The sequence below is a fragment of the Narcine bancroftii genome, chromosome 4 (assembly GCF_036971445.1).
Source record: "Narcine bancroftii isolate sNarBan1 chromosome 4, sNarBan1.hap1, whole genome shotgun sequence".
In the NCBI taxonomy this organism is placed as follows: Eukaryota; Metazoa; Chordata; class Chondrichthyes; order Torpediniformes; family Narcinidae; genus Narcine; species Narcine bancroftii.
The window spans coordinates 303,372,269-303,391,572 of record NC_091472.1 but is presented as its reverse complement, the minus strand read 5'-3'; the positions used below and the strand labels follow the sequence as shown (position 1 = coordinate 303,391,572).

Here is a 19,304-nt window from a genome sequence, read left to right as displayed (position 1 = left end):
CCATGGCTAATGGGAGTGCAGGAGGCAGCGTCATTAGGGGAGATGGTCGGGTCCACAGACACTCGATGTCTCTGAGGGAGCTCCCTTTTGCTTCTTGGTTAGAGTGACTCTTTGAGTGCCTTTACAGGTAAGCAAAGGTAAACAAATGCTGTGTATTTACCTACATGACGATAACCTTGACTTTGAAGTCCAGTGCTCAACCCCAAATACTGAAAAAATCCAAAATTTTCAAAAACTACAGCTAGTTTGTCAAATGTGTCTCGAATAGCTAAATATTAGACATCCATTTCCATGTTGCATACTAAGTTGCTGTTTTTTCTCTGCTTTAAATATACCCAGACAGGTTAAAAAAAATCAAGTTTAAAAACATTTTCCAAAGTGCCAGTAAAATACTCAGTCCAACTTAATAAATGATCGTAATCTATGCATTTGATATATATCAATAGTAAAATCATAAGAATAATGTTGTAAAATATATCCACATGCATGCTCGCTTCAACATCCGTTAAGCGGATGGAACAGAACATCTCCAGATGATCTGTCTGGCAAGCTACCTGTATTCTGAATTCCTTGACGGCATTTGCCTGCAGCAACTTGATTTCCAAACCAACAGGTTCTTGATCAATGAAGTTAAATAAGAAAATTTGCACATGTTAGCATCTGGAGAGATCGGAGAAGATTAACTGAAATTGGAGGTCGATATTAATACCATCTGGTTGGGAACTGCCGAGACAGAAGATAAGATGTCGTTGCTCCAATTTGTGCATGGTCTCAATTTGGCAATACATGAAGCCATTGGCAAATGTGTCAAATGGTGTGTGGAATTAAAATGGTTGGCAACATGGAAGTCCTTGCTGTTGCATCTGACAGAGCAAAGGTGCTCAATGAAACACTCTCCCATTCAGTGTGATCTGCTGACTTTCTCCAGCACTTTTATGACTTGCACTTGATCAGTGAAGCCTTCTACTCAGAAGCTAAGTCACACTCTGAGACAAAACTGTTAAAGATTTTTTTTTGCAAACATGGATATCTCTGACATTCAGAAATATTCAAAAATAGTTGATAACTGTATATATTTAAAAAAAGCAAAACAGTTAAATGCTTTTAAACTAAATCAGTTAATTCCCAAAAATATAAATTACCTGCAACTTTCCTTCCATTTTACTGGTGAAGAAAGCCAGGTTTAATCTGCTACAAGTACAATGCTGCAAAATTTCCAGCATAATTTAACTGACCTTGGATTTGTCAATCGGTGATTTTTATGTAATATTAAAAATGAAATAAGCAACCTAGAATACTTCCAATTTATATTTAAATAAAATATTCTATATGACAATGTACAAATTATCTAAAAATTGAAACTTGGGCCTTGTCACACTACCATTGCCTCAGTTTGCAACGTGAATTGCATGGTTTATATTGGAACTCGATAACATATTTTAATCTCTGAGCGTTAAAGTAATCCAGATAGTAATTGAGAGGTTTGGAATTTGGCTTTGAATGGATTCTGGAAATTTCTGTTCTGCTGTGCTTATATTAGTGAAACGTTTATTTTAAAAGATTGTCTTTCCAAAAATATTATGCCACATTTTATCTCCTGAATTGATGTTCTAGATTAAGAGATGAACAAATAACTTTTTGACTTTAAAATGAATATTTAATTGATCTGTGTTTGGATTAAACTGAATTTGCATCTGAAAATTTTAAAGCCCATTAGAGTGTTTAATCAAATTGACAAAAATACTCATATTTTTCAACCTCCCTCTACTGTTGATATTTACTTATATTGTATAGCACATAATTTATCCAGTATTTTATATTTTCATTCATTGCCATTTTTAATAGTTGCTCATTAATCCTAATTGATGATCAATAATTTCAACTGCCAATTTGAATTTTCTTTGTGTTTTTTTTTAAGTCGCTTAATTGAGGATAATACTAACAGATGATGTTCACACTCTGATCTTCATTTTGGATAATTACCATAATTGTTTCTTGCACTGTAAAGAGCTCAGTTTATGCAATAAGTTCTTCAATAGAAAAATGTATTCTATGTTTTTTCACTAAACGCTATCCAATCAAAAATAGCAAAAGCATTGATTCCTATGATAGTAACCATATAACAGTGGATCTCAAGGAGATCTATAGAGATCGACTGTAACATGGTTACAATCTGGTGAAGTCAATGTTTAACACATATGTTACATCCCACTGTTACTGTGGATTTAGTTACGGTATTTTAAGAACAGCAGGTCTAAGCAATGGTGACCACAAAACTACAACTTGATTGCCATAAAAACGCCTCTGGGAAGAAAATCTGGTGTTCCTAACCAAGGTGATCTGAACATGACTCTCATACAGTCAAAGTGGTTCTATTAAATGTCACTCAGTTGAAGGACAGATAGGGATGGGCTCTTTCCAGCAACAATCAAATTCCAAAAGATGAAAAGAGTGGGGGGAAAATAAAATTATTTTGACAGTGATTAACGTCTGAGCTAAAGTAACAAACCTCCTGTTCCATTTCCATTGTTTTAAACAAGTCTCTCTGTGGAGCAATAGATAGTATTTAGTTAATTTTCTAATTAGTCCCATGATGTGTCTATTTGCTGTACTTCATCACAAGAGATAGTTGAGTAGGTGGATCATCAGATTTCTATTCAAGTCCAGTTATACTTAGATCTCAAGGAATTTAAACAGTTTAAAACTGTTCCAAATTTGCATAGTTTCTGTTAATCCATTGGCCAAAGAACTTTGAAAATGCAATTAATTCTGTGCTACTTGTTATTTTGTTAAAAGTGATAGTTCTCCCATTTTAAAGCAGAATATTCCCAGATTTACCAGAAGCAACACCACGGCCGAAAGTTATTATTTACCCATTACTTCATAATTATAGAAAAAGACATGAATTCTTCTGTCTGTCAAGGTCAGATATTCACTGAGTCAACCTTTAATTTAAAATCACTCTTCTAATCTGTTCTTTGTGTAGGTTTGGACTGTGACTGTCATGCTATTGAATAAAAGATTTAAGAAGCTGCCTCATTTATTCTCCCTTAACTTGCTGATTGCTCAGGTAAGGATCTTTAGTTCTAAATTATCGGGATTGTTTTGTGACCACTTTTACTTCTGACTGCTGGGCCATGAATGTTTTCTCCAAATCCAGCAACCTTGAATAGAAAGAAATTGGATCAATACTGAAGCGCTTCTTCATGACATTGTGCATCCAGGTATTACTTAACTCAAATGGAAAGTCATTCACCAGAAATATTAACCCTGCCCTCAGATACTCTCTGACTTGTCGAGACTTTCCAGCATTTTGTTCACTTTGTTTCAGGTTTTAGCAACAGCAAATTTTTTTTATTGTTTTGAATTGCTGGTTTATTTATATTTAATCTTTCTTAAATTTGGATGTGTGCTTGAATATATTTAAATAATTGGAATATAGTTCAACCATCTGATGTAGTTGGGTTACAAGTAATATTAAAACAGCTTTGCTTTATATTTGATGATTTATTTTGTGTCTCTTAGTGATACCACACAGGAACAGGTCCTTCAACTCATCGAGTCCAGGCCAACCATCAACCACCCCTTTACGTTATCCCGACATTAATCCCATATTCTTTATTCTCTGCACATTTTGATGAACTCCGCCAGATTTCATACTCACGTACGCAACTGTGGCAATTTATAATTGCCAGTTAATCTATCAACTCTTGCCTTTGGGGTGTCTGGGGATGCAGAAGCACCTATGGGGAAACCCACAAGGCCACAGGGAGAATGTACAAACTCCACACAGACAGCACACAAGGTTATAATTGAGGCCAAGAATCCGAGACAGCAGCTCAACCAGTTGTGCCCCCCCTGCCTCCCAAATGTAGACTTTGATGCACCAACTGTGGTTTGTGATCTATATTTACTATATGTTCAAATAAACCACAGAATTCTAAAAGTTATAGAACATTACAACACAGTAGAGGCCCTTCAGCCCACGATTCTGTGCCAACTGATTTTTCCTTCCCTCATATCCATATCTCTCTATTTTACTTATATTCATGTGTCTATCTAAGAGTTTTTGAATGTCCTTATTGTACCAGTTTCCACTGCCTCCCCCAGGAATGCATTCCTGGTACCTACCACTCTCTAAGTAAAACTTACCTCTGACATTGCCCCTAAACTTTCCTCCACTCACCTTCATCAGATATCCTCTGGTATTTGTTATTTTGCCCAGGAAAAGGTGGTGGCTATCCACCCTATCTATGATTCTCATAATCTTATAAACCTCTATTAAATCACCTCTCATCCTTAATCACTCCAAATTATGGTACAGAAGAAAATCATCATTGTGTTTATGCCATTTCTTGGTCTGTTGCCATGCTGTAACTGAATATCAGTTGCCTTTCAGATAGTTTAAAGAGTAAATAGTGCCTCTGCCTGCCCTTGACTGTTCCTGCAGATGGGTGAATTCTCCATCACATCCACTTATAGGCAAAGTTTGACCTCAAACTCCCCTGACCCTTCACTCCTTGTTCCCAGTTGACTCTTCGTGTTCATTTCTCAAAGTTTTTATGCACCTAGATTAAATCTCTTTTCAACTTTTGAGTCTCAAAGGAAGCAACACACCTGAATTAATCTTCTACGAGGAACTGTTATTTCTTTCTTATTCTCTTCTGAGTTGCTTCTCATTCCATTGCAGCTTTCCTATAATATTATGACTAAAACAGCACAGTCTTCTAAGTATGGCCAAATCGATACAACCTCTCTGCTCTATGTTCTATGTCTTGAGTAGGGAAGAGCATTCAACAACCTGCTGAACTAATATATCTACCTTCCCTATTATGTGTGTGTGTTTTTAATCAGTTCTATGGGCATATTTCTTTTCCATTGGTTTGAGAATCCAAACATTCACTGTTTATTCCTTTGCTTTGCTCGCCTTCCAAAAATGCAATATCTCACACTTAAAATTAAATTCCTTTTGCCACTTTTCCACCTGCCCAACTATAATGATTCATTGATATTCTTCTGAAGTCCAGTGCTTTCTTAACCAATAGCTGTATTTTGTATAATGTGAATGCCTCTTAATTATGTCCTGTTCATTTAAGTATAAATCATCTACTGGTGCAATGAAATAAACTCTTTATCTTTGCTGCATACATTTTTGGGGGATTATTGAAACATCTGTCCACCTTTTGCTTTCTGCAAGTCAAACAATTTTGGATCTAATTTGCCACCTTTTTAAGAAGTGCCTTTTTTTAGAAAGGAAACCTACTTCTCTGACTTGGCATGATGTGGTGTGCTGTTAGCCAGAATCACACACACGAAGATAAAGACTGTACAACAGGCTTTAATCCACAAAGACTTCCACACGGCCAGGCTGGCTGTAGCTGCAGCAACTCTGAGTGAGATCTCGGGAGGCTGGCGCAGGCTTCTATCCTGGGGGCTGATTGACACCTGACCGGGTGGGGCTTGATCCCTTCAGGCCGACTGAATGACAGCCTGCCAGGTGTTGTCTTATCCCCTTACACTCTTTCAGGTACAGGTGTTACCCCCTGCAGTAGGCTGGTGGTGGACCACCACGCATGGTTTGTTTGTGATTCTGGATTCATCTCTTAATTCTAACTGCACTGCAGAGTGGCCTACGGAGACTTAAAAAGCAGCTTCTCACCACTTTCCCATTAGAGATGAGCAGTAAGTAAGGAGCTTCAACAAAGACCTTGCACTGACAGAGGTGTTAATGACAATGTTCAACATGAACCAGAGAGTGCTTTGACTTTGCAGAAGAAAGTGGAAACCTGATTCCTCTGCTTACACAGAGAATATTATTCATGCTGTCATTTGAAAATCATGTTAAATTGTTGCTTTTAAAATTGTTTTCTAGTGTATGGTCTGTATAGGAATGATCGTGTGGTATGTTATCATCAAACAAAAGAGTCATCTTGGTCGAATCCTGGGATTCATTGTACTATATAGTTCATTGTATAGTGCATACATATGGACAGGTAAGGTACCTACAATGCATATTTTAAAACTTAACAAACCTGTCGTGCTTGTTCTTTAAGAAGAACGACTTTACTTGGGTTTAAGGCTTAAATGACTTTATTTTCCTTGAGCTGCTTCAACTGACTTCCAGCAACGATGCCCACGACTCCCGTGATACATCACCTCAGGTTTCTGCCAACCGTGAACATTGCATGCTGGGAAATGTAGTTTTTTACATGCATAATAACACATCTTTCCCCTTTTTTAAAAAAAAATCAACACAAACACAATACTATGTCTTTCTTTCTTTGGCTTGGCTTCGCGGATGAAGATTTATGGAGGGGTAATGTCCATGTCAGCTGCAGGCTCGTTGGTGGCTGACAAGTCCGATGCGGGACAGGCAGACACGGTTGCAGCGGTTGCAAGGGAAAATTGGTTGGTTGGGGTTGGGTGTTGGGTTTTTCCTCCTTTGTCTTTTGTCAGTGAGGTGGGCTCTGCGGTCTTCTTCAAAGGAGGTTGCTGCCCGCCGAACTGTGAGGCACCAAGATGCACGGTTTGAGGCGATATTAGCCCTCTGGCGGTGGTCCATGTGGCAGGCACCAAGAGATTTCTTTAGGCAGTCCTTGTTCCTCTTCTTTGGTGCACCTCTGTCACGGTGGCCAGTGGAGAGCTTGCCTTATAACACGATCTTGGGAAGGCGATGGTCCTCCATTCTGGAGACATGACCTACCCAGCGCAGTTGGATCTTCAGCAGCGTGGATTCAATGCTGTTGGCCTCTGCCATCTTGAGTACTTCGATGTTAGGGATGAAGTCGCTCCAATGAATGTTGAGGATGGAGCGGAGACAACGCTGGTGGAAGCGTTCTAGGAGCCGAGGGTGATGCCGGTAGAGGACCCATGATTCAGAGCCGAACAGGAGTGTGGGTATGATGGCTCTGTACACGCTAAGCCAGCCTCTTTCCATTCAGCAGCTTTCAATCAGTCTCTGAGGTGGTTTAACAGCTCTTTTTGGTCTGCTATGTATTGCTTGCATTGGCTGCATTAGGGCTGTATCTTTTTGTGGACTCTGAACCACATGCTCCTTTTCTTCCTGGAATGACAGGTTTTAGGTCACAACTATGGGTTGGAGCTTGCGTTCATAGATCCACGCAGTTCCTTCTCAGATGTGCCCCTCCCTCTGTCAGATTATGGTAGGAATGTGGATCTATTTGCACTTGCACATATCCTGGCAAGGCCCATGTGCCAGAATTGTGATCTCTGATTCACACTGGAACTCCAGGCCTCAGGACTCTCAGGCATCTTGCAGTCTTATTATGATGCTCTTTCTGTTTAATTTTCTCTTCCATTTTAGCCTGTTTGACCTTGTGTGCTCCTTTGTGTGTTAACAGAATTTCATGCATTGGAAGGTTGGTCTGTATGCATTTTAAGGACAAAAACTACACTCCATTGGAGCTTATGACATTATACTTGGATGAAATTTTAATTTGGTAATGGATCTAATCACTGACCATAGTAAGATATTATCTAGAACCTCAAAACCCACTGTGATGGTACAGAAAAATATGTCAGGCCCAGGGCTTGTAGATGCTTGTCACCTTAGGAATCCCAGTGAGAGGGACTACATGTTTTTTTCTGCAGTTCATAAAACATACATAAGGATTGATTTCTTTCTTATATCTAAGTCACTTAGTCAGTGTTTCAATGCGCAATTGGTAATACTATAATGTCAGATGCTTGGGTTTGCTTAGCGACAATACCTCAGTATAAAAGAATAGAGTCACATAGATGGAGATTTAATTCATCCTTGTTACAAGATTCAATATTTAGGCAAGCTATAAGACAACAAATCAAGGAGCATTTAGAGTTAAATACACCTATGGCTTCTTCATCAGGGATTAATTGGGAAGCCGTGAAGGCAGTTCTGAGGAGATATCCTATTCAACCTACTTCTTGTATATATTTTTTAAAAACAGAATAATCAGAAAATTACAAATTTAGAAAATAAAATCAAAGAGAGTGAGACAAAATTGAAGCAGCAGATGTTATCCAAAGACTTGAGAGAATTAACACAGCTGAAATATCAATACATTGTCCCAGAAAGTAGAATTTTGGCTTTTTAGGGCAAGACCATGGCAATTTGAATCAGGGAGAAAGCTGACAAGATGTATATTTTAAAAAAAATAATCAATATCTATCATCCCAGCTATTAAACAGCAACTGGTGATATTTTGACGACACCTAAAGATATTAATGATGCACTTCAAGAGTTTTAAAAGAACCTATATATGTCTACCATCAACTCTAGTGAGGATGATTTTGGTAGTTCTCTGAGGTCATTTGGGTTACCTAAGTTGATGAAAGAATGATGACAATATCTCAATTCCACTATAATATGAGAAGGAATTATATCATGATTAAGATGTTACCTGCTGGGAAAACTCTTGGTCCAGATGGATTTACTGTGGAATTTTTAAAATGCTCTGTGGAGGAGTTAACCCCTCTCCTGTTGAATATATAAAATGAGTCTATAGACCAGGGTAATTTACCCCCTACTTTATCACAAGCGCTAATTACATTGATTCTGAAAGAGGGTATGGACCAATTTCCCTTATTCCAATAGATAGGAAAATCTTATGAGATTATTACAAACCATTTAGATACAGTAATAACTTTCTTGATACATAGTGATTGGAGGGATTTATTGGGGGCTGCAGCTCATCTGGTGTCTTGTGAATATTATGTGGTCGATGGCTGATAAACAATCTTCTGTAGCATTTATTTCACTTGATGCTGAAAAAGCACTTGATTGGGTGGAATGGGAATATTCGTTTAAGATTCTTCAGTTTTTGGATTGGACACATCTTTTGAAAATGGATCAGATTGTTGCACAATAGCCCTGAGGCAGAGGTTCAATCTAGTGGTTACATTTCACCTTGTTTCTCTCTTAGGATGGGTACCCGACAGGGTTCTCCATCGCCCCCCCCCCCCCCATGTGGTTCTGTCTAGTTTTGGAGCTCCTGGCAGCAGCTATGAGAATTTGGTAGAGATATCTGTGGGAGGACAGGTTCATAAACTGATGCTTTATGCGGATGATCTTTTATTATTTGTGTTGCCATATATTTTTAATATTATGGCTTATTCTAGATTCTCAGGTTATAAGGTTAATTGGACAAAATCAGAAGCATACTGCCCTGCATCTCCTTTTTACCCAGGCCAATTTCATTGGCCAAAGAAGGGTATAGGATATTTGGGTATTAATTTTTTCCCCCCAACTAGAGGATTTAGTAAAAGTAAATTTTGATCTATTATTGCAGAAAATTTTGTGTGATGTTAATAGATGGTCATCATTGTACTTGTCAATGTTGGAAAAAGTAAACGCCTTGAAGATGAATAATATTCCAAAGGTTAATTACCTGTTCCAATCATTACCAATCCAAATCTCATTAATATATTTTAAGCAATTTGATTAAGGCTTTTATTTGGAATGGTAAATGCCCATGCTTGAAATGTGATCAATTAAAGAAGGGTGGGGATGGTCCTTAGGTTTTGCCAAAGTTAATGTACTATTATATTATGCTTTTATTCTTAAGCATTTAGCATATCGGTCTTTCCCTTAGGAGAAAGTGCCTCCTTGGTATCATATTGAATGTTCTGCTCTTCTTCCCATCCCTCCATTGCAATATTTGTCCATCAAGTTACCTCCTGAGTCAAGATCTCACCTATTTATATTGCAAATGCATTTGTTCTGGAATAAGTTAGCCAGATTATTTAAATTTAATTCATATTTGAATGAAGCCTTAAGTATTTGGATGAATCCAAAATTGTGTATTGACAAATCCCCGTTTTTTTTTGGAGGGATTGTCAAGGGAAAGATATAATTAAATTGGGAGACCTTTATAATAGTGACAGTTTAAAATCTTTTAATTAACTAATTCAACAGTATGATATCTCAAGGTCATAATTTTGGAGATACTGTACCTTCAACTGCTTCATGTGCTACACACAACTTTTGGTTCTACAAAGCAACCCCCACAAGTTGGTATGATACTGTCTACTGGCTGCAGATGATTAAGTCATAAAGCATCATTTTATTATTCAGCCTTAATGCAAATCTCAGGGGATAAACTTCTCTTGGGGGAACAAAATTTGTAAAAATATCAAAGTAACGTCGAGACCTGAGAGTGCGCCAAATTCAGTTTGAGATTCTGCACAGTTTTAGTTTGACTCCAGCAAGGCTATATGGATTAGGGTTGAAAAATACCCATGATTGCTGGTGCTGTGAGGTGGATAAAGGAGACTTAGTACGTGCACTTTGGTCTTGTCCCAGAATACAAGAATTTTGGATTATGATACATAAGTACATTGGTGAAGTTTCAGGTATTCAAATTCATTTTCTCCCCAGACTCTCTGTCTTGGGAGACACACTGGGGTTATTTAGGGATAAATACTTTCAAAATTGGATTCAGGCAAGTATAATGGAAGGGAGAAAAATTATACTCAGAAATGTCCAAAGTGGCAGTGTTTGAACACATATCTTACAGTTTGATAAATTGGACATCTGTACTCAAAAATGGGGAAAATGTCTAGGTTTCCTGTTGGGGTGGGGGGGGGGATAGTGGTGGATGTTGTACTGAAGCATATGAATGAACAGCAGTTTATTCTGTCTAAATAGACACATATGGTTATTGGCGGGCAGCAACCTCCTTTGAAGAAGACCGCAGAGCCCACCTCACTGACAAAAGGCAAAGGAGGAAAAACCCAACACCCAACCCCAACCAACCAATTTTCCCCTGCAGCCACTGCAACCGTGTCTGCCTGTCCCGCATCGGACTTGTCAGCCACAAACGAGCCTGCAGCTGACGTGGACTTTTACCCCCTCCATAAATCTTCGTCCGCGAAGCCAAGCCAAAGAAAAAGGTTATGTTGATTTTTTTTGCTGCCATGTTGTTTCTATTCTATGGATAAGTTTGTTTTGTAACTTAAGACTTGCATAACTTAAACACTGATTCAAGTGTTTTGGGAAACTTTTTTTAAAGAAGTCAATAAAATTTTAATCATTAAAAAAACGCTTAATTCTCACCAAAAAAAATGCTGGCCACAGCCAGTCCCCAAAGCATCCCCAACACCACCGCCGATCACTGAGACTTCCCAATTGCTGCTGCTAATCATCAGGGATGCTTCCCAGGCCGGTGGAACACTCAGTGGCAAGTCAGCGGGCTCCTGTCTCCCTGTGGGCTCGTTCCGGAAGGGGCTGTTCCAACTTCATGTCCTGGTTCTCTATGTTGGAGCCCGACACAAACCCAGTCTTTGCCTGTGCACACTCCCCCTCCTAACCACCTCACACCTCCCCACCAAGATCCCACTCCTGCCCAGGAGCCCAAGGTCGCCATTCCTGCCTGGGAGCTCGAGTAAGGGTGTAGCTTGGAGGGGACAGGGAGAGTGACCGCTCACCCACATTTTTAGACTGGCAGCGCCCACGGCCCTCCTGCACCACATATTTGTGAACTGTGACACTACAGCATCAGTTGCAGATGCCATGGTCTCGCAGTCACTGGAGCTCCTGACGCCCAACTTTGAACCCTCCCCTTGGCCTACACCAGAGCTCCCGACGTTCTGGTTACCAGAGCTCCTGATGCCCGAGTCCTGGCTCCGAACCCTCCCCTCAGCTACTGCAAATGCACACTGGAGAGTCCTGTGTGTGTGTGTGTGTGTGTGTGTGTGTGTGTGTGTGTGTGTGTGTGTGTGTGTGTGTGTGTGTGTGTGTGTGTGTGTGTGTGTGGGATTCTCCCGACTGCCTGCAGCTGGGAGACAGTGGCATGCAGGTTGAGATGGAGAGTCCAAGAGAAAAGTCAATAGAGGGAAGGTAAAGAAGAAATGGAAAGAGAGAGGGGAGGGAGTTAACTGAAAGCAGGATGATCGTCGTTCTAATTTCATTGTCAGGTGATTTTTTTTTCCACCTGTAAGGTCAGTTCGGCTCCAAAAAAATTTCAATTAAATGAGGTGAGCATTTCTGATTGTTTTGGATCTCCTCATTTATCTGAAATTTTTTGGAAGCAAACAGATGTCACTTCCAGGTCCAAAAAACTTTGGGGTAAGTCAGGATTTTGGATAATAATTTTTCAGATAATCGCAGTTGTACTGTACTTTCAAAGATCAAGTGGATGGTGTTGTGGTCGACCTGGTGCGGAAAAGATCTTGTTTGGTGGCCATAGAAAATGGTATATTCCTTGTGGAATATTGAAAGTGCGTAGCCTCGAACTTGCCTCATCAAACTTCATCTGCCAAAACCCTGATGACGTGTCGAACTCGCTAAACCACTTGGCATCTGCAAACCAGGATGTGATTTCTTCCCATGCTGGGAATTTAAAAAGATCTCCCTTGATGGCTTTATTGAGATCTCTTGGGTCCAGACATATAACCATTGATCCATTTTACTTTTTCTTTTTCACGATGACCAGTGAGCTGACCCAATCTGTAGGTTCTTCAGTTTTTTGGACGACTTTCACTGGTAAACATCCAACCCCCTCAAAGACAATTGTTTACTCTTCCAAAAGTGTTGTGTGCTTAATCTTTGGTCTTTGTAGCCATTATGAAGACTCTTTACACCAGGTTGAGCTCTTTACATGCACTCAGACCTAATATTGGCTGTACTTTCTTTCCTACAATCTGTAGCTGTGAGTTTAGTTGCTGCCCTTTGTGTTTGAAGGTCACCATGCTGCCCCCTTTTACTGGAATATTCTCTCCAGTGTAGCCTGTCAGTTTTAATTTCATAAGATAAATCTTGCTCTTTATGGAAAGGGTCTTATAATTGTCCATAGATAATAGATTTACCTGGGCTCCAGAGTCGAGCTTAAATGAAATTACTGTCTCATTCACAATCACTGGAACGATTCATTCTATTTTGGTACCAGCAGCAGTTTGTAGTGAATCCATGAAGATTTCCTCCATTTATTTGTCCACTATGTATACCTTTCTCTTGATATCCCCCCCTCCCCCCCCTGCTTTGCAGCACTTCACAAAATGGTTCTTTTTCACACATTTATAGCAGGAGTTTCCATAGGCAGGACACATCTTTAGAATATGTCCACCTCTGCACATACTGCATTTGCTGTTTGAGCTTATCACTTTTCTTTGTTGTTGCTTTGGGAAAGTCCTGGAGCTCTGCTTATCTGTTTTCATCACAAGCTCTGTTGTGTCTATCCTGTGCAGCTCCTTAACTTGTGTCTATCTTATGCAGCTCCTGAGCTTGTTCTTGTGTGGTCTCTGCTGCCCTACATATATTCATAGCCTCCTCCAGAGTCAAATCTTTTTTCACACAACAGTCTTCCTTTAAGTCCATTATCTGGGATTCCACAAACTATTCTGTTTTTAATTAGTGAATTTTTCAAATCTCTAAATTCACAGGACTTACTCAGTGTGTGAAGCTCAGCTAAGTATTGGTCAAACCTCATACCTTGTTTCTGGTCACAAGGAGGAAAAACTTGAATATTTCAAATGTGACATTTTTATTTGGAACAAAATATTCCTCAAATTTTGTCTCCGAGTGTCCAATGTGAAAGCTGTCTCATCAATTTGAAAACTGTTATGGATGTCCAAGGCATCTTCACCCAGCACGTGCAAAAACATTGACTATCTGTTTTCCATAGGTCTCTACCATTCCACCAACGTCTAAATAAATGTTGAATCATTGTTTGAAGTGTTTCCAATTATTGGCTAGATTGCTGGTTAACTGCATCGGTATGGAAGGACTTAACTTATCCATGCTTATGAATTATTGTTTTCGCTAACTCACTTAGACACTTCTGACACAATGTTATGCTTGTTCTTTCAAGAAGAAAGACGTTATGTGGATTTAACACTTAACTGACTTTATTTTCCTTGAATGACTTCAACTGACTTCCTGTCCACTGCATGCAATGCATGCTGGGAAATGTAGTTCTTATTTGCACATAATAACGGGGAAAACAGTTAGTGTTTGGGTCTGCATTTCGAATGAAGGGTGTTCCTCTTTCCATGGGCACTGCTTGGCTTGCTGAGTTTTTCTACCATCTTCTGTTTTTATTTCAGATTTCCAGCATTTGTAGTTTTTTTTATAACCATCTTAAAGTCTTTTGACACTTCCATTTAGCCTTCCCCATTTCTACAATATTTCTGGTGTATTTGATCATTTTTGATTTTATTTAACAATGCCCTCTATTGCTTTCTTGATTTACTTCCCATTACTTCTTTCTCTGAGATTTATTTTCACCCCTTCATTCTGTAACTTCACTGATAACTGCCCTTCCTCTATTGGAGCTATTCTTCCATCCCTTCCTGATCTCTGGCTTCTTTGCCTCCCTGTTTCCTTGTTATGTTTCTCATTTTCACTTACAGAATCAGAATTTATTGTCATGAACGTGTCACAAAATTTGTTGCTTTGCGGCAGCGTCACAGTGAGAACATTTCTCCAAGCCACATTTGAAAATATCCCACATCCTGTTCCCTCTTTCCTGAGCTTTGGGCTTGTGCAGTGCTGCTTTCCACTGTCAATTTTATGATTGTTAACATCAATAAAAATTTAAATGTGTGTCAATAAATTGATAAATTATTTGGTCTTTCAGAAAATAGTCCCTCTGATCCTCTGTTTCATTAATCAGATCTCTGCATGGAATGTAAAAATTTGGTGACTTCTTGTAAAATTATTTAAATGCCAATCATATTACTTTATCAGGTCTGATTGCATTATCATTACTTCTGTTGGAGAAAAATGCGTCTGAGCACAGAGGGATCTTCATTATTGCTGGATGGGGGTAAGAAGAGTTTTACCATTAAACGTTTTTCTGTTGCAAAGACACTGTGTTTGCTGACACTGTGGCAGCAGTTAACTACATTTGGGAGGCAAGAGTTTTAAATTGATAACAAAAGGAAGAGGATATTGTTTTCTAATATGAATCAAACTAATTAGTCCAGATGCCCCTGGATGGGCTCATTAACTGCCCTTGTCATTCTTTTCCCTCAACCTCTTCTTGCAGTGTTTAGAATACTGATTTATCTGCCCGTTTTGGTCCCAGAATTAAGCGATGAGCCCCAATGGAGTTGTGATCTGCAACAATATAATACACGTTGTGTCTCTTTAATCCAGCGGCATTGGTGGACCACAGAAAACAGAAATTGACCCCTAAGGGAAACCCCCTATGTAAACATATCAAAGGTAGAACAAAGCTTAAAACTGGAAATAATACTGTGGGGTGACACAGTTAGTGTAGTCATTAGTGCAACGCCTTTACAGCACCAGTGAATAGGACCAGGGTTCAAGTCCCGCACTGTTTGTAAGAAGTTTGTACTAACGGTGGCAGATTCAAATGTGCTGGAGCATGGGAGTTGTTGGACCACAGTGCACTGGATAAGAGAGGTACAGCCTGTAGTTCAGAGTTCAGATTTATTGACATCACATTACCATCCTGAGATTCTGTTTTTCCTGTGGCACTGGGAGAATTCCAACTTATCTGTAATGCAAAAAAACTGCACTCAAGAAAAAATATACATACAAAAGAGAGAAATGCAAAGAAAGAAATGTAAACAAACTATGCAGTACAGAAAATTAAATATTCAATAATAAATAATGTGCAAAGTAAGTGTCCTTAAATGAGCCTCTGATCGAGTTTATTGTTTAGGAGTCCAATGGTGGAAACTCAGACCAGAAAAGGCTGGGTTGGGTTGACGAGAATGAGTCTTGCCACAAAATTCCTTTCAAAGCTGGAAAAGTCCTTCCCCCAGATTCCTGACCTGTCAAAGCTTAAAAAAAAGGAATTGTTAAAATCGATTTTAAATTACTGTTAATCAAGGTTTAAACAAATCACAAATAATTAAAACAAAATATTCCTTTCCTATTCTTTCCCTCCTTTCCTGTCGCCAACTTGTTCCTTATAATTAATAAATTCCATGTATGCAAGAGCTTCTTGGCAAGTTCTAGCCTTACCACTGGATTCCCAAGAGGAGTCTTGTATCAGACAGCGACACAAAATTGGTGCTGGATGTTGGTCAGTAAGTTTGGCAATGTGGATGACCAAAGTCACTGGCACTTAAGTTGGAACTACTGAGGAAAACCCATCAATTTCTAAGATGACTGAATTAAGAGAGATTGACCATACCTAATGTGTATTCTGTTTGTAATTTAACTGCAAAATGAAACTTCATCTCCATCAGGCCCTCACTAATAGAAATATTGGATAGGTTTCATTTGAAGACTATGGGCTTTGCATCCACATCACCCATCCATGAAACATTGTCAGTCGCATCTTCTACTCAATGGAACAAGTCTGCTGGAGGGATCCATTCTGTTGTCCTTGTGTATGCCAGGTGAAGCTCCCCATTCCCACACCAACTAGTCTGTCCTCAGTCTCCTCCATTGCCAGGCTGAAGCCGAATGCTAACTTGAAGAACATCACCTTGTAATCCGCCTGGGTGCTTCACAACCCAATAGCATGAATATTAAATTCTCCAGTTTCAAGTAACCTACTGCCCTTCGGTCACTTTCTTTCTCCTTTTCATCCATCTAGGTCCCCTCACATTGATCCTTTTTTCTAGCACTCAGCCCCCATGTAAGCCAGTTTCTTTCCCTGTCTCCATCTGCCCCACCTGTCCACCATTCCCATATCTCTCAATATCTGCCACCACTGTTTCCATCTAGTCACTTTCCCTTCCCTACATTGTTCCCACCATCTCTGTCCCTCAGCTGTTCATATGTTATAGACTTTTACAATACAGAACCAGGTCCTTGGATCCAGATCATCTATTGGACTAGTCCCATTTGCTTACGATTGACCCTTAACCCTTTTAATCTTTTTGTCCATGTTTCTATCTAAATTCCTTTTGAACATCACAATTGTCCTTGCCTCTACCATTCCTCTGACAGTTTGTTCCATGTATTTACCGCTGTCTGTGTGGAAAAAGGTACCATTCATTCCCCTTTTAAATGTTTCCCTCTCATCTTAAATTAATACTCTTTAGTTTGAGACTCCCTTAGCCTGGGGTTTTTAAAAAAAATGATTTTTAACTTGTCTATGTTTATGATTGTACGTACCTCTTTTAGGTCTCTCCCTCAGCCTCCAATATTCCAAGGAGAAAAAAAATCCCAGCCTATCCATCCTCCTTGTTACTCAAGCCTTCTGTCCTGGCAACATTCTTGTGCATCGTGACATTATTATTGAGAAACGGAACAGCACACAGCACTCCAAGTGTGGTTTCACCATGTTTTATACGTTCGTAACAGATGTTCTAACTCCTGTACACATTGCCCTCACTGATGAAGGCAAGAATACCAAACACGTTTTTCATCACCTGTCTACCTATGATGCAACTTTCAGGGAATTATGGTTCAAGTTTCCTTTATTGTCATGCAATAAAAACAGTGTAATTCTACACGAAATTGCTGGATGCCTCTTACAGTCAGTGAAAGAGAAAAAAAAGAGAGTCTCCCCAGAGTCGATGAGTGGCTAAATCTTGATGGGTTCCTTCTATGATGGGAAATTGTGCTTGTCAGATTGTTCTGATACGCGTTCATCTGTCTTTGATGTTGTGGTAGTAGTGATCTTTTGGAGACAAAAATCTTGTAATCACATTGAATGTGACTTCATGCATGTGATAGAATGATTATCATGCAGAATGGTTTGGATTCAGAGCAGATAAAAACAGCTCAAACTTAGACATTCATGAAGCTCTGGAGGCCATTACAAACAGCAGAATTTTATTTCCTCACTCTGACTTTATCATTTAGCTGGTGAGCAATATTAGTCCAGTGGAAAATATAGAACATGCAAGGAGATATTCTACACATTTCTAAAATGTGGTGCTAATCTGGTTGAACTGCAACATTTGACTATGTATATGAAAAGCAAAAGTACCACACTATAGATAAAAGTAAATAATCCTCAAACAAAAGGATCAAATCAAAGTTACCACAATCTGAGTTGTGAATGTAGAATTCAACAACAACCAGAAGAAAGTAACTTCTCACCAATGTGCAGAGGTCAAAGTCAAAATACCTAACCATTTTAGGCCAAAGGTCGAATGGATAAATAATTTTTGTGTTGATTTCAAATCTACTCAAGGTCTTTACAGACATCTTCAACACCTCACTGCAGCTGACCATCATCCTCCTGGGTTTCAAGGAAGCCACCATGAACTCGGTACCAAAGAGGGTGACTCCCTCCCCATGGCACAGACCTCCACCATTTCAATTTGCGTATAGAAGAAACTGTTCCTTTCTTTTTAAAATATCTTTATTGAGTTTAATTTTAAAAATACACACATATTGACACATGCAACTCTAACAGATTTGCTAGAGTATAAGAAAGACTAAAAGTTTGAACATTTCAAATAAAACCTTGATTATACATCGTATAAATTGTGCACCCGTTCAGATCAAACCACTATATGAAAAAAGAACAAAAAAAGGAAAAAGAGAAAAAAAACCCCAAATAATCAAACCCCTCCCTCTAATCAAGGAAAACTTGCATATCTATCAAAAATAGGAAATGAAGGACTATACTCGGAGACCAGGCAACACTGTTAAGGAGCATCCAAACATTAAATTCATTAAATTATGGTAATATTCTTGAATGGGCCCTATGTCCTATAAAAGTTCTCCTTTACATCTTTGACATTATGTCTGTTTTTTTTTTCAAAACTTGGGGAGGACATGACCTCCTGTAACCATTGAGTATGTGTAGGCGGAGTAATTTCTTTCCATTTCTTCAGAATTGCCCGTCTACCCATCAATGAGGTAGAAGCCAAAATTCACTTCCGAGATGAAGTCAGCAATATTTATTTTTCTCAAGAAAAAAAATTCAGGGGCATGGTTCTAATTTGACCTTAAAAATTATTGATAAGGTTTGAAAATAATTTTTCCAAAAACTTACTAAACTAGGGAAAGTCCAAACATATGTAACAATGAAGCCTCAAAAATGTTACATTTATCACATAATGGATCAATATCAGAATAGAAGGAGATAATTTATGAAATATGTGCTCTGGGTACAACCTTAAATTGCAATAACCAATGTTGCACACAATACAAGGATTCATTAATTAAATTTAGAACAATATCCCAGCCCTCATCTGGAAATAACTAATCCAAATCATGCTCCCAATCACTCTTAATCTTAACTAGCAAAAGTGTCCTCAAATCCATCAGATTACTCTAAATAATTGATATTGAGCTTCTATGAGAAAATTGAAAGTCAGCAAGAATATTTGTTTCAGAAATCTGTGGAAAATCAGGAATCTTGGACTGAACAAAATGTCTGACTTTAAGATGTCTGGAAAAATTACTATTGGGTAATTTAAATTTT

General features: G+C 38.8%; 1 protein-coding gene across 1 annotated transcript in view; it reads left to right on the top strand.

Annotated features, from left to right (window-relative positions):
* gpr155a (G protein-coupled receptor 155a) overlaps positions 1–19,304 on the top strand; it is a 118,097-nt gene that overhangs the window by 76,023 nt on the left and 22,770 nt on the right. Inside the window, exons 7-9 of the mRNA XM_069935773.1 lie at positions 2,987–3,070; positions 5,873–5,993; positions 14,684–14,762. Coding sequence (XP_069791874.1) covers positions 2,987–3,070; positions 5,873–5,993; positions 14,684–14,762 — 284 coding nt within the window. The remainder of the gene's footprint in view (positions 1–2,986; positions 3,071–5,872; positions 5,994–14,683; positions 14,763–19,304) is intronic.